We start from the raw sequence: 15,494 nt of genomic DNA, 5'->3' as shown, positions 1-15,494 counted from the left end.
GCCTAACACACCCATCATCCAGCAGCTCCCCTCAGGTGTGATCATAAATCTCTGAGCATTTACACTGTCAAGGGTTATGTCTTATTCTGTGTATTCCACAAGCATATTTCTGCAAGTCAAATTCTGCATGAAGCCATGAGGTGCTGCATACAGGAACAGCCTGGAAGGCAGTTTCTGCTTTCTAATTTGCACTTGGGATATCATTGCACATCAATATCCTTCCTTTCTCCTAAACACCACTGATAAATAAAATGGTTTTAGTAGGATTTTCATCTGGTGAAAGTCAGGGTAGCTCTGCTGAACCACTGCTAAAGGAATTTACACCATCTGAAGCCCTGGAGCAAAAAAAAATATCCAAGTCAATGGGACGTAAGCCAAAACTGGAGTGTTTTGCTGGATGCAGACCAGATTTACTTGCTTGCTTAAACAGGTGCCTAAGTGCTCTAGTGAACTGGGTCCCAAATATGAAAGCATTTTTTATTTATGTCCACTTCTGCCAGCTTGGACATCTGATACAGAGGTCATCTTATAGCTAACATTTTTGTCTTAAACCCTGCCTATAGCCACACTATAGAACAGCTGCCTGTGGAGTTATGTTCCACACATAACTTTAAAAATAAAATGCAAGTGACTGGAAAACGTGGGTTTATAACTAGAAAGAGAATACAAGGGTACCTTGAAATAGAAATAAATGTAACATTTTCTGCGTGCTGAGAAAAGAACTCGCAATCTTTCTACTGCATTCTCTTTTAGTAATGATGTTTCAACTTTTCAACAGTTACAGTGTCCTAGAAGTGCCTTAGCTGGAACTGGTTAGACCAGAAGCACTGCATGGGAAAAGGGTTTACACATACATTAAACAAGTTTTTGTCTACAGAGCATCTTATTTCTCTATAGGGAATCTATGTTTGCACTAACTGCAATTCCAAACACTTAAAACAATGTCCCCACCTGAAATCCCATCTCCCAGGAATAGTTTTATGTATTGAGCCATGATCATTGAATGGAAAAAGGCAAAGGTAAGCTAGGAGTCCATGTGCAGAACACAAGTTCCTCCTCGCTTTCTCCAGTCCCGGTCACCAGATGAGAGTCCTGCCTTCTCACTTGATTTCTATCCCTGTCCATACTTCATCTCTCCTGAAACAGGCCTGACCATGTGGGGACATCTCCTCTCCTTGTCCCTCACACAGAGGTATGCTCACCTCTGGCCTCCTTGTGAAACCTAGCGAGATATGAAGTTTGAGGAAAAGGGAATTTGTATCCCTGAAGTTTAATCTTTAAGCTTTGAATCACCATTGCACTGGTTCCAAAAAACCCAGCAGCTGTTAATACTATTTTTTCCCTTTTGTTGAGAAATATGTGTGATGTGAGCTGCTTGATAAACTGGGCCATCAAGGAACCTAGAAAGTGTTGCCCCAGAAAAGAGAAGGTGAGGGATTTCATGGGAAGAACTGCAGGCAAAGGAGAAAGAATTCCAGTGTGAACTATCCCTGCCAAAAGTTATTCAGGTTGCTCTCCAAAGCCAGTGGGTTTATAAAGTTTTATTTGATACCATAACAAGTTCAACACAATCAGGTGTTTAAGTGTGCAAGTTAATAGCTATTTGAAACCATCAAATTTAAATAGACAAGGAATGAAATAACGCACCCAGTTTAATTTTGAAATTATTATCTGTAATCTGTGCTAATTAAGTCTTTGTAAAATAGACTCAAATAACGAACCAAGCGTATATACATGTAAGTTTTAGCTGGACAGAAGTGCAACAGCTGAAACAGTAAGGTAAAAGATTATCTCAGGTCTTGAGATTTGAAAGAAAATTTGCTACCTCCAACTACCAATAAAGAATTGTATTTGCATAGGGAAAACTGTATTTCATCCATCAGTGCCTCACCTTATTTTGCATCTCAGGCTTGCTTTGTGCCACCAAGCCAGAGGCTAAATGCATTCAATATGCATATTATTGCCATGTTGACATGGAACTCAGTAGCCCTGAAATGTCTCATTTGTTTCTTTGTGGCAAACATAACCATAGTTAGAAAAGGAGAAAATAGCAAAGGATGGAAGTCTGATCAGCAAACACTATACAGGGGAATATTTAAACAAATTATCAGGTTTATTAAAACTGGGATGGATGATTAGCAGCTTGATTTTTATTTCAGAAGATGGTAATATTGCCAGGATGGGGGAGAAACAATGAAGACCTCCAAGGAGAGGATGAGGTGGCTGGCAAATAAATAGAAGAAACAAAACTCCTTGGGTCCATTTAAGATGGTGTTAGAGGCTACCTTGAAGAAGAGTGTGTGCCCAGCCTTGCTGTGCCCAGGGCTCAGAGGTCCCACAGGTCACCTCATCCTGCCACAGCCCCACTGAGATGTGCATCTCCAGAGGACAGAGCAATGGCACCAGTGCAGAACCAAATGCCAAGTGCAGAGCTCCTCATCAATACATTCTCTTTTTGCCATCATGTTTGTAGAGGTTTTCCCTTTTGCTTATAAATATTTGTTCCTCAGCATGCTGCTCTTTTTTTTTTTTTTTCATTTTGGTTGCTTTTATTTATCTAATCCTTGCTCTGAAAAGCCCACAATGTATTGAATCACTACATGGTTTTGATTCTATATTTGAAGAACTGTGACTTTCTGCCCACAGAAATTAAATTTAGATGGAATTTACAAGTTAGTAAATATAGCTGGTATTCAAGCGTATCAGCAAAGGGATCCTCCAGAAATTCTAGATGCCATATTCCCTTGCATACAACCAGACACAGTGCAAAATATCAGTAAAGAAACATGGTGCACTCTTTTCCAGGGATAAATCAGAGGGATAGAGAAGGGCACTCTTTTTAACCCATGCAGTCAAAAAGCTATTTAAGCATCAGACTCCTGCTCTGACTCTCCCACTTCTCCAGCTGCAGAATGAGGAGGAAGGAATTTACCCCACCTCACAGGCCTCTTGTGAGGGTAAGCAAACCGTGCATGGATGCCATGCTGTTAGGGCTACCTAAGGAGAGAAAAAGAGGAGGGGAAAACTTCCCACAGATCTGCCTTTTGGCCAAATGGCTGGAAAACAGAGATGGTGTCACCAGAAGCACAAGCTTTACATTAACCCTGCCTGGAGGCTCCAGCCAGCACCAGGAGCTGAGGACCAGGCACAGCTGCTGTCCAGCCAGGGAGCAAACACAGAAGTGCCACAAAGAAATGATGGTAGCAGGTTGCCATGATGGACCTGTGGGGCCCAGGGCTTGATTCCACTTCCTAATATCCTTGTGGTTTCAGACCCATCTTTAATTGCTTTTTCTCATCAGGGAAAACAAGTATGTGAACTGCATGTCTTTGTTCTGTAAACTATCAAGTGCTAAGAGAGTATAAGTATTATCACTGCTATTTATTTCACCCTTTGGTGTTTTGTCTCTCTTTCCTGATTGGTTTACAAATGTCAGAGCTCTGTTCCCAGTTACACACCTCTTGGGCAAAGGGACAATGCAATGTGACATTTAACACGGTGTACCAGAGACCATCCTCCCTCTTCTGAATACTAAAATCACATGCACAGCAAAAAGCACTCGTAACAATAGATGTATCTTTTATTCACAGATAAAAACTGAAGCAAGCTGTTATAATACATATTTATACAAAGGATTTGAAAAAACCATAAAAAGGAAGATGATTAGAAAATATGATTCATTATGAAATGTGGTATTACATACACTATTAAACCTTTTCAAAAGTATTTGTTTGGCAACAATTTATCAATAGTTTCCACACTTAAGTGGCCTCCTTCAAAAAAGCACAAATCTCATGCAGCATGTATAAACTTGATCCTGAGGGTTTGCCTTCCTTAGAAAAACTGTAAAAAGATATACTATTTGTCTTAAAAGTTCAAAATGCAAATGCTATATTTATAGTCAAAACTATATAAAAATATGGACCTAACTTAACATTTACAAAAACTTTTTGCTCCTTTTTTTTTTTTGCTTGTTTTATGGTTTTGGTAATAAACATAATTCTCAATTCCTGCAGTCAGAGAGGAAAAAAGAAAACCAAAACAAACCACAGTGCCCTTTGTAGACTTCCTCACATTAAGTTTACGACTCCAAAAAAGACCAGGTCTGTGAAAAGTGAGGTTAGTAACCAAGGAAGTAGGTAAGCAGTTAATATATATCTATATATGTATATATAAAATGGAAAACAAACATTTATTTTGATCTGGAAAAGTAATAATACAAAACCTGAAGGTAAAACAATCATTTCAAAATGCCATAATACTCCTTCTCAATAGATAAATGTTCATAAAAATATCTTGAACCCTAACCAAGAAAACAATTATAATACAATTTTAATTCTGCTACATAAAACAGCTTTTCTATGAAACAAGAAGGCAAGTTCAGGTATGAAAACATAATTTACTTATTGCTTTTGCTACAATGTTGTTTGTTTTTACATATAGTCATAAATACACTATACAGTATAAAATATTTCGTAGGAATACATTTTGTGGTCTGCTTAGGTTTGCTGGCTTTAATTCTAGCACCAAATACAAAAATGAAAATCAAATGAACTTTAAAGGCACTTCCATTTCATGTTTGTTTGTTTGTTAATTAAAACCAGGGTTTGTACTAAATTTCTTCACTTCCCTCTGGTAGAAGCAATTCTTGTTCCTACTTTTACCTTTGTACAGCTCAGGTCACGTTGAGGCACCAAATGATTTATTAACATTCCCACTCCTCAGCTGTTTCTTTCTCTTACAACATTCATTGTTGCTTTTTAGTCTTCACCTTTCCTCCTTCACTTCCCAGCTACTTTATCCATTTACTTCTTCATGTCAGACGTCCCAGCCTCACTTCCTTCAGTCCCTTGAGAAACCTCTCCTCAAACCTCCACCTCCCGCACCGCATCCTGCGCATCGCTTATCCCGATGTCGAAACACGTCACTATCATGATGTGTGACTTGCACAGGTTAACACACTGCTCCAGCTCTTCTGTCACTTGTTCCAGTGCCTCTAGGTACTCCTGTGACTCCTTATCAAGATCAGGATCCACTTCAACTGTCAGACAAAAAAAGTACTGAGTAAGAGAAACAGCTTACAATAAATAACATTATTCTATCACAAAGCAGCCAACATGGTAAAATTTAGTTTCTCTTGAACTAAGACTTTTTTCCCCCCTTTTTTCAGCAGATATGAAACTCTACCATGAGGCTTCAGTTATGCACAACACTAAGTCTGGGAACAAAACTCATGCCTCAATTTCCCAGCTATAATATGGATATATGGAAAGATTTTTTTCCTTCTTTGGAAAGAATAATAAAAGAATAATAAAAATTACATTTAATATCAACAGCCCAATTTTAATGTTCTCTTCTGGTTTGTTTGGATGGGGTTTTTTTGCTCAAATAGCATATTACAGAAACATAGATTGAGTCACAGAGTATTTTAGGACTCAATTCAGCAAAATACCTTAGCAAGTGATTAAGTTTTTTCAGTGGGATTGCTGACATGCTGAAAATCTGTTAGAGACTGATCATATTGCTGTTTTTGCAAAATACTTACAGTCTTCTTTCCACTTATTTGGATCCATCATCAACCTGCACTTTGTCTCTTCCAACTCTTCCTTCAAAAATTCGTGCTTTGCCTTTATTTCTCTGATTCTCTGCTGGCGCCTCTCCAGTATCTTCAGCTTGGTATGGAAATACATCAGACCCTTTTAAGACACAGAAAGACCATTCCATGAATTTTCCTGTTGTGAGCCAGCCTGTAACAGCCTGACAAAAATTGCTCCCAGTTCACTACTTGTAAGAGTGAGCAGGTGGGTAGTTTTATTTGATTGTGGGGTGGGTGGGGTTTTTATGGGTTTTTGGGGGATCTTTTTATTTGAAGTTTACATTAATGGATTCTAATCTAGAGGAACTGCAAGCTACATCACTTGAGCATTTGTTGCACTTCTCTGAATTAGCAAAAATCTCTTAAAACATTCTGAAGTTACTATTGTTTGTAGATAATTCTTTTTTTGAGTAGTGAAAATGATAAACACAGCCTAATGATAATGTCAGAGTTATAGTTAATACTAAAACATGAATTCTTATTTTCTAAAAAGCATTCCTACCTTCTCAACATCCTGGAAAGGCTATTACAAAAGAAAGGGGAAAAAGGCATCAGTAGAACATAGAATTCTGGTCCCTAAAATAGAATTAGCTGAAGTGTTTTCCAATTACAAGTCAAATTCAGTATATCCCTGATTTAATAGAATCCTATCATTTACATAAAGAGTTAATGACCCTATGGTTGAGGGAGACTGTAAGGTTCCACCAGCCAGGCTAGGATTATGAAGTCTTCTCATAATGTATTCATCGGTAACTTCCATTTACACCATCAGTCATGTTAGACACAATTAATTTTAGACAGGAATCATTTTCATTTTCTGTGTTAAGGGTACCCCAACATATGAATTGTAAAATTAATAATTATAGTACTTTAATTGCACTCAATTTCCTGAACACCATTCTGGCATTCAAGCAAGGAGTTTGTCTGTATATTGTAATTTAAGTTGTCTACAGTTGTAAAATATGTGCTGACCTCAGTTTCCTCTTGTCTGTGTCGCTGTAATCGTTCCACATCATCAATCTCATAAACTTTAATTTCAAATGGCTCTTTCAAAGTGCCTGGCAAAGGTGGTAGATCAACCCATTGGCCAGTGACACTGGGTTTTCTTCCTAAGGAGGCAGCATCTGGCAATGGAGCAGGAATCAGTCTGCGACGCTGGAGACCTAAAACACAAAAACAAACATTCCTCAGGCTCTAGGAGACTAACACACTGCAGAACATACTGCAGTGAATTAAAGAAAGATCTAGGTTCTCAGTATGCTTAGGAAGAAATGCTTTTCTTGATCTTTTCCTTTTAGTAAAATACCCTCAGGCTGCTAATTGAATTACTGCCTTGACAAAGTAGGTTTCACTTGGTTCCCAGATGGAAGCAACAGCAGTTCCTCTCCCAAAGCAGATGTCTGAACATCAGTTCTTTATTCTGTCCTTGCAGAAATATTTTTCCTGCATTTATTTTTCTTTGGTGGACTACAATGGTATTCATTACCTTGCAAAGGCAGTGAAATAGTGAATAATTTAAAACTAATACTGATAATGACTTACTTATCTGGAAATCTTCTGCTCCCCCAGTTAAAGCCAAGCAAGGCTATCTAAGATCCCTGTCACTGCACTACATCTTTGCAAAGCTCAAACAGTTCCCTCCAAAACTACTGCTGCTATTTTAGGGTGCTAAATACCATCAGTTTTCAGTGATTTTGTGGGATTGAGAGGCATTCAGAAGGCATCAACCAAGCTGCAACTTGAGCACTCCAATGTTAAGACATCTCACACCTTCGCACCAGCACCCAGAAGCTCAGTGCATAACAAACCTCACCAGTTCTGGAAGCCTTCAAGAGCGCTCCCAGATTTTCCAAGAAAATTATACTGCTCTATTATCCTTCTGCTAGGGTTCCAGTTTCATGAAGCAGAGACTGGCTTATATCCTTCAGAAATGCTGATGCTTTTGATTGCAAGAGTTGGCACTCTGGTGCCCAGCATTTTTTTGGTGATTATTCTCTCACCATTCTCCAAAAATCTGACCTTTACAGTACATGACTCAAGCATGAGTACATGCAGAGAGCTGCTCAGGCAACATTAACAAGCCTGCAGCCCAATCCTTAAGAGGAGGGCTGAGGGCCACCAGCAACAAGCTGGAATGACACAAAGCAGCAGTAAATTTAAGCTGGCTTTAGGTGACTGGTGACAATAAATTTAGTAGTTAATTGCCTCCTCTTATTAAAAAATAACTGGGAGGTTAAGATTCTCGTTTCTTCTGCTCTTACCAGAGGGAGCACATCAAACAGACAAGGCAGCTCTGCACAAAGGACAATGCTGCCAAAATAACTTCTGGGTTAACACCTCTACAGGAGATGTGAGCACAAGTCAAGGCTGTCAGATAGGCCCTGTCATGAACTCCAACATGAAATCAAATGAAGACAAAATCCCAGCAGGCACCCCCAAAGCAAAACACCTCCACTGATATCCCAAAAGTCACTTGCTTTACATATTCTTAAGAAAAACATCTCTCATTCTTAATTGCATCCTTGCTGATTTCTAAGTAACAAGAACAAAACAGGAATGTTTTCAAAAGGGGAAGACTTGATTCCACTTCTACAAAACCATTCCCACAACCCCAATGCATTCAGCCTGAATCACCACTACTGTCCTGTGGGACAAAGGCACACACTGTAACCCTGACCCTGTAACTGCTGACAGGAGATCCCTCTGAGGAGGACACCAAACAGATGTGGTCAAACACATGCAATAAGCAAGCAAACTTCATCTCCTTCCACTGTACAAGCCAGGGCCAACATCATTTCTCCATTACAGGATAAGGAGACAAGTTTACAGTGACATACATAGGAGTAGGATGTGTCCTTAAATACAGAGACTCCAACATAGTCTGGTGTTACATAAGTCACTCCAAGAATATCTAATAATGTGAAAAGATTACAATTTTTTTAGAACAATAATAGGTCTGAAGCAAACATTTCTTGTAAGAAATATTTGATGCACTTCCTGGCAAACTGCATTTCATGCATAAAACACATTATTTTCTCAAAGTCTACAGCACTCCAAAAAAGTAATACATAATTTACTGATGTAGAGCAATTACAACTGGAAAAAGAAATAGTTTGTCATTTTTAAAGACTTTATAAGTACTTCCTGGGGCAAAAACAAATACAAATCCATCAGTGGGTAATGCCTTCTCAATATGTGTGCAACTTACACAGCTGTTAATATTGATTTGTGGGAAAGGTTTAAGAGGCAGATATGCTATAGAAAGAGAAGAGCAGCAAATGTTACACTAAGTTTCCAAAATGATTTATCACTTGCTGAAGCAACTCAGTTTCCTTGACCAGAAAGCCCCACGAGATCAACTTCATTCATTTGGTTTTACTGCCAGAACTGAGCATCATTGGTATCTACAGGGATTGCAGTAATTGCCATGTTCCAATCAGAAGTTCAGACCCAGCACATTGCTGATATGAGTTCCTCCCATATTCCCAGCAGCCAGTATGCCCAGGCTGCTGAAGGAGGCTGCTGGTCATGATCTACATGGCACTGGTTGCCACTGGTTCATTACAACACCAGAGGATCTCAACCTAGATCTGAGAAATGAACACTGTAACACCAAGCACATGAGCCAGATTTTGAAGCTGACTGCAAATACACTTGGACTGCAGCTGCCCTTACATGAGCACCAGCAGTGAGAGCAGTAAGAAAAGGCATGAGAGGGAAGGAAAGGGGACCTGGCCCCCATATGCCCATCTTTACTTGGTGTGGTCAGACACAGTAAGCCAAAGTTGCCTCTTCTAAGCAACTCTCCCAGTCAGTTTCCTACTGTGTATAGTATCCACACACACAGCCTAAATTTCTTCATCTATACTATTAGAGTGCAATTTAATAGTGTTGTGATTAGCTAGTAGCATTAACCTAAGAGTCACTGCATCTTACACATACACCCTACTGCTCTAAGCCTTACCTTTGTGTAATCTAACGCACATTTAGCAATCCTCATTAATTCACAAACACTCTTCTCCCCTCCTGGCCTATTCCTTTGTTTCTAAATTACAGTCCTAGCCTGTCTCTGGCATTCCCTCACAGACACCTAGCAGCAGAGCTCCTCTCCTCACTGCCCTTCTCTCACCAGTTTTCCAGGATCACTCACTCGATCCTCACAGGAACTCATCAGCGCTCAGCCAGCACCTCACTTTTCCCAACCCACCCGTAACACCCTCCTGTTTGGGCCACCCTGGCCCTGGCCCTGCTGAGGGAGGAAGGAATGTCCCCCACCTGCCGGCAGCCACCCGCTGCCTCCTCCCTCGCAGGGAGGCTGCCGGCACCCCGGGGCACCCACACCTCTCCTGCCCTCTCCACCACAGCACCTGTGTCACACCTGCAGCTTTGAAGTAAAATAAATGACAAGTAGCTGCTGTCACAGCAATACACATGCACACACAAGCGCATGCAGCCAGTCCACCTCCCTGCTTTGAGCTTCCTCCAAGCCTCCTCTCCTCTCTGTCAGAGATGCCACAAAACGCCTCCATCCTCGGGATGCAGTGCAGCACCAGCGAACACCTGGCACCAGCAAAAACCTTCATGTCTCACCTGTTGACCGTTTCTTGGGGGATTTAAGGCTCCTCATCCGGCCTGGGGAGGACATCCCGCTCTCGCTCATGGAGTCGTGTGCCGAGGAGGCGCTGCCGGTGGCCTCGCTGTCCCGGATCATGCTCTCATAGCCGCTGCTGCCCCCGCTGTGGTAGAAGAGAGCCGTCCTCCCCATGGCTGGCGGCAGCTCCCCGCTCAGCACGCTGCTGTTGTCGCTGCCGTGCCCGCTGCTGTAGCGCTGCGGCCGCCGCGGTGCCGTGATCTTGCTGTAGGGGGACGGCAGCACCGGCATCTGCGACTTCTCGTCGCTGAGGTTGATGCCGCTGTCATTGCCACTGTCAGAGTCGGTGGAACCTCGGAAGTGTCCTGCCTTGGCAGAGCCGCCCGACACCAGCTCGTTCACGCGGCTGTTGGCGGCCCTCATGGCCTGCTTGGTGCCCATGATGGTGCCACGGCCGGGCTTGCCGCTGACGGGCTGCACAGAACGGGGGGCTGCCTTCCCACCAGGGGCCAGGCCAGAGCCCTTCCCCGCAGGCTGTGCCAGGGACTTCACAGAGGAGCTGAGAGACTTTGACCCACTGGCAGAGAGGCCCCGGGTTTTATTCCCATTGGCTTGCACCTTCTGGTTAGCTGTAGGTTTGGCCTGGTTGTTTTTACCAGGTGCAGGGGCGGGGAAGGGCAGTGGTAAACCCATACTGGAAGCAACAGGAGGGACCCCCAGCCTGGGGACAGAGCGCCCTGCACGGCTGCTGCCAGTGCTCCCGCTGTCCCTCACCATGCTTGCTTTGGATCCAACTGATGTCAGGCTGTCACACCTCTCCAGAGACATGTGGCTCCCGTATCGGTGCACAGTTTCACTCTTTGACGCCTTCACCTTTAAGCTGGACGTCATCTTGGGCAAAGAGTGGTCACCCTTAAAGTTCATTTTGCAGCTGGTGCTTTCACTAAAGTAAGAGCCAGCTTTCAACCGCAAATCTGCTTCGTCTTCAGCCTTTGGTGTGGCAGCTCTGGCAAAGTCCAGGCCGGAAGCTTTCCCCCCACCACTACCCAGACCAACAGGTTTCTGCTCCAGGCTCGATTTACGCACAGGAGGTGTTGGAGGTGTTGGCCCACTTGGTCTGGGCAACATGGTTGATTTCTGTGGTGCGTTCTTCTTTCCCAGGGATGATTTCAAGCTACCAGTGGCCAGGGGAGCATCCGAATTCCCTCGGGTCACACAATCTGGCAAAGTACTGTTAGCATGTGACACTGGCGTCACTCCCAGTGTGGTGGCTCCTCTCTTCAGCTGTGGCATCTTCATGGCAATTTCTGACTTCTTGGCAGCTCCGCTGGAGGATTTGCAGGCCATTTCACAACCATCCACAACCCTCTGTGAGCAGGCGAGCATAGTCTGTGACTTTGTTGGCCTGGACGCTGTGCCAAAACCCTGGGCAGCTTTTTCTGGCTGCTTCTCAGTACCAAACGTGTGAGGTTTTGCAGACAGCAGCGACTCTGCAGGTTTTGCTTCCAAGTGATAATCGGTGCGTAACAGCCAAGGATCTTCAAATATACCATGTGGATTCTGCAGCTCTTTATAGCTGAGGACAGTATTATTGTGGATTGGAGAAGAGGTAGTTTTTGTTTTCCTAGGAAGACTAGAGTGTATTGTTTCTATCACAGGCGCATCACGAGAATTACTAAATTTGATTTTTACTGGCTGATCAGTGACACAAAAAGCACTTTTTATCTGAGATGCTTTGGTAGTTTCAGAGGTTTGAGGGCTTTTACTGATGCCTGAGGAAAGCTTGCTCGAACTCAAGCTCTCACTCTCCAGCTCAGAGAAGCAAAATCCACTGTCATTCAGAGCACTTTTCAGGGGGACACATAAATGGGATGAGTCCAAGTTGAAGGGTTCCTCGGACTTATTACAGTTGTAAGATGACTGCGCGACAAAACTGTCACTAGACTGGGCTCCATCACTTTCAATTGTACAAATGCTGACTTCACTAAGCCATGAACTGATGGAGGAACGTCTGCTGCTGGTAAAGGGATCCTTAGCAAAGGGCACAACAATATCAATATTTACACCAGTAGAAGTCTCCTGTGAGGTATAAGCATCAAACTCATCATTTATGCTGCTGATAATACTGACCGGCCTCGAACCCGATGCAAGGGCCTGAAGGGAGCAGTCACTGTTAAAGCTAATGATACTGGAAGGTCTCCCATTATCCATAATTCCACTAATAGAGAGCTCTTCCACCACTGTGAAAACAAGTTCATCCTCTCCATTCAGCTCAACAGGCTGCTGCAAAGTCACTGTGGTGGTCAGTATATCCCGATCAAAACATTTCCCTCTGAAAGCTGACCTGAAGCTGTGTACCTCTATCGCACCTGACTGACTCTGGGTGTTGCTGCCAACAAGGAATGTGCTTCCTAAAGGGTTTTGCTCAGGTTTGTTTCCCATCTGTTTGCTCATTCCCACAGGAGGAGTCCGAACTGCATTGCTATTGTCTGGCTCCAAATTCTCAGCTTTGGAGCTTGGGGAGTGTTCTCTCTGCTGTGGAGGGGGAGGTGCTGGGCTTGGCAAGGGTCTCTTCACATACAAGGACTTTTCCTTAGTGACACATTCAGCTGTGGCCTTATTCTGCTCTGGATTCCTCAAGGGGTTACACCTTGAAGTCTGCAGGGAATCAGTGATTGTCTCCCTCTCCCCCTCTAGGATGGAGTCTATTATTTTGTTGTCAGCTCTGCTCTGCAGCTTGGAAATCTCTGCTTTCAAGTGAGGTGTGCTATTTTCTTGACAGTTGCCATTGCCACCCCTTGGTGTAACAGCCTGGAAAGGAAGGTTATATCCTTTTTTGGGAGATGCAGTTTCTTGTGGAATCTGTTTCTTAAATCCCCCAGAAGGAGAGGATACTTTTTCCTTTATCAACTTAGACTGCGCATTCTCTGTACTTCCAGGAACAGGACTACAATTGGACCCAACAGAGATTTCTCCACAAGCAAATTTCATGGGTTCCTCACTTCCATCAATGCACTCTAACCTTTCCTGCAGTTCAGCAAAAGTGTTGCATTTGAAATGGTCCTTGTCAGAACTCCTACTAATAGCAGAATTGTCTTTGTTTCTCTTCTTATTTAGGGACGGGATAATAGGAACAAACTCTGGTGGACCTTCGTTATCTGTCAATTCCCTGTCGGACAAAGCTGCACCGTTGGGACCAACATAGATGACAGTATCACAAGACTGTTCACTGCTGGAGGAATAATCAGGATCACTGGATATATTCAGGACAGGAAGGTCAGGGTCAAGGGCAACAGTTCGTGGGTGGAATGGTCGCAAATGGGGCGGTCTCCGGACATGTCCTTCTTCACACGAACTCTCTCCTCCAGACGAGCTGGATGCATACTGCAAATGACAAGTAACAGTAAATTTATTAGTAGCCACTCATAAATAAGCATATACATGTATAGAAATTGATTAAAAGGTCAGGTTGCAATATAATCTGTGCTTTGTGTATACTATCACAGCTACATCTAGTGGGAAAATATCAGAGGGGAGGATAAATTAAAGTAACATGCTACATAGATTTTACTGTATTAGTAATAATATAACAATCACACTTTTTCAGATAATTTCCATTAAATATTATGCATTATCTTTCTCCTCAATAGTTTTCTGTTCCTCCTCTATTGATTTTTAATTAATATTGATAGAAGCTTTTGAGATAGTTCTACACGTAAGCAAAGAAAGAATACGTGTTTGAAACAAAAAGAAGGGAATTTCAGGATTAAGGATAGGGGGCAGGATGATGGCTCAGTGCCAAGTCATTTGTCAGTTCCTCTCTTGAGATTTTATGCATTTTGTATTACTTCCTACCATCGAGAAATCCCATGTTCCCCTACTGAGAGGTTAGGAAAACTCATTTTCAAATGAATTAATTTCTGCTTGTTTGTGAACCAACCTTGGATTTCTTCTTTCTCATGCGGTGGATTCGTGATGCGAGCTGAACAGTTGTGAGAGTCTCTGCATAATTGGCTGGGGAGTCAGAAATGTGTGCAATCATAGTAGTCCTGCAGTTGATATTCCCAAGTGATTCCCTCAACAACATTGTCAACTTGTTGTCCCTGTGCAAAAAAAAAAAAAAGAAAAAATGAAAACACTAGGATTATTTAAAGAAGCCACCACTTTTTTTTTTGCAGAATTTTACACCACAAGCTGTGCTTTCACTCTCATGCACTGATGATACATGTAGATAAGAAATATGCTCCTGTTATTGACCACATTTAAAATGTGTCTAAATGTACACATACCAAGGTACCAATATTTTAATTTATCTGCCTGTGTATTTACAGTATGGTAAGTCATTTTGTTGCTTAGAAAGTTGTAAACCAATTGACTGATAACTAGCTTTCTCAGGTTTAGGTCATACTACCCAAAGAGCTCATGACTGCTGTATTTTCAGCTGAACAGACTTAGAACCTGGATAGTTACACTCTGTGAGCTCTATGCAAACACTTTTAACAATAGGAAATAAAAGAAGTCAACAGAAATTGTAAGAAATTTCTAACTGGACATAACAGTGTTGGATATCAGAAATTCAAGTGTCACCCCAACTAATCTACTTTCCATTCTGCCACCTGTGGTCTGCTCTGACATAGCAAAAGGGAAGCAGAACTTATCTCTGGCTTTCCTGGTGATGTAAAGCCTCCACTGTGGACAGCAAAGCTGACAAAGACAAGTGACATTTTGTCCTCCACTGGTCTCCAAGACATCTTTCCCCACAGCTCCTTGGAGTAGGAAGCTCCCTGCTCCCTGAGCAGTTCCAACCTGAGGTAACTCCTGTCATGTCTGGTCACTAAACCACAGCAGGTGACCAAGTTGAGGATCTGCCCTTCCCTGTTCTAACCCATCCATCCTCTACTCCAAACACAAACCTAGCAAGTAGCCTGAGGAAAATATCTCTCTGCCTAATACAGAAAGAAAAAAAACACCTGTTTGAGATGCATCACTTGATAAATATGTGAAATGACATGATTGATAATGCATTATAACTTTGTGCTGTTGTTAAGACAAGCAGCAATTAAATTTAAGGACTGAAGGCCAAGTTCTGGTAAGGGTGCTTACAATGTGGCTGTTGTCTTTAAGCTGGGCTCCCCACAGGTGTGTTTGACACAAAATTGTTGTCACAGACACTCCACAAAGGAACAGACCTAAACATTCACTTCTGCTAAACTAATGTGCAACATGGTGGTCTTTTTTTTTTAATTTAAAAAATGCATCATCCAAAAAGACACACTGAAATAACGACCTTTGATGACCATACTTGAG

At 42.3% G+C, this 15,494-nt stretch overlaps 1 protein-coding gene across 1 annotated transcript in view; it reads right to left on the bottom strand.

Moving 5' to 3' along the window:
* Positions 1 to 3,562: 3,562 nt before the first annotated feature.
* Positions 3,563 to 15,494, bottom strand: part of KIF26A (kinesin family member 26A) — a 96,648-nt gene continuing 84,716 nt past the window's right edge. Inside the window, exons 11-16 of the mRNA XM_054515274.1 lie at positions 14,128 to 14,290; positions 10,187 to 13,571; positions 6,569 to 6,759; positions 6,099 to 6,119; positions 5,546 to 5,696; positions 3,563 to 5,041 (exon numbers count right to left, since the gene is read on the bottom strand). Coding sequence (XP_054371249.1) covers positions 4,866 to 5,041; positions 5,546 to 5,696; positions 6,099 to 6,119; positions 6,569 to 6,759; positions 10,187 to 13,571; positions 14,128 to 14,290 — 4,087 coding nt within the window. The 3' untranslated portion in view covers positions 3,563 to 4,865. The remainder of the gene's footprint in view (positions 5,042 to 5,545; positions 5,697 to 6,098; positions 6,120 to 6,568; positions 6,760 to 10,186; positions 13,572 to 14,127; positions 14,291 to 15,494) is intronic.

This window comes from Molothrus ater, chromosome 6, assembly GCF_012460135.2.
Source record: "Molothrus ater isolate BHLD 08-10-18 breed brown headed cowbird chromosome 6, BPBGC_Mater_1.1, whole genome shotgun sequence".
NCBI lineage: Eukaryota > Metazoa > Chordata > Aves > Passeriformes > Icteridae > Molothrus > Molothrus ater.
The sequence above is the reverse complement of the archived record's forward strand: the minus strand, read 5'-3'. Positions and strand labels throughout refer to the sequence as shown.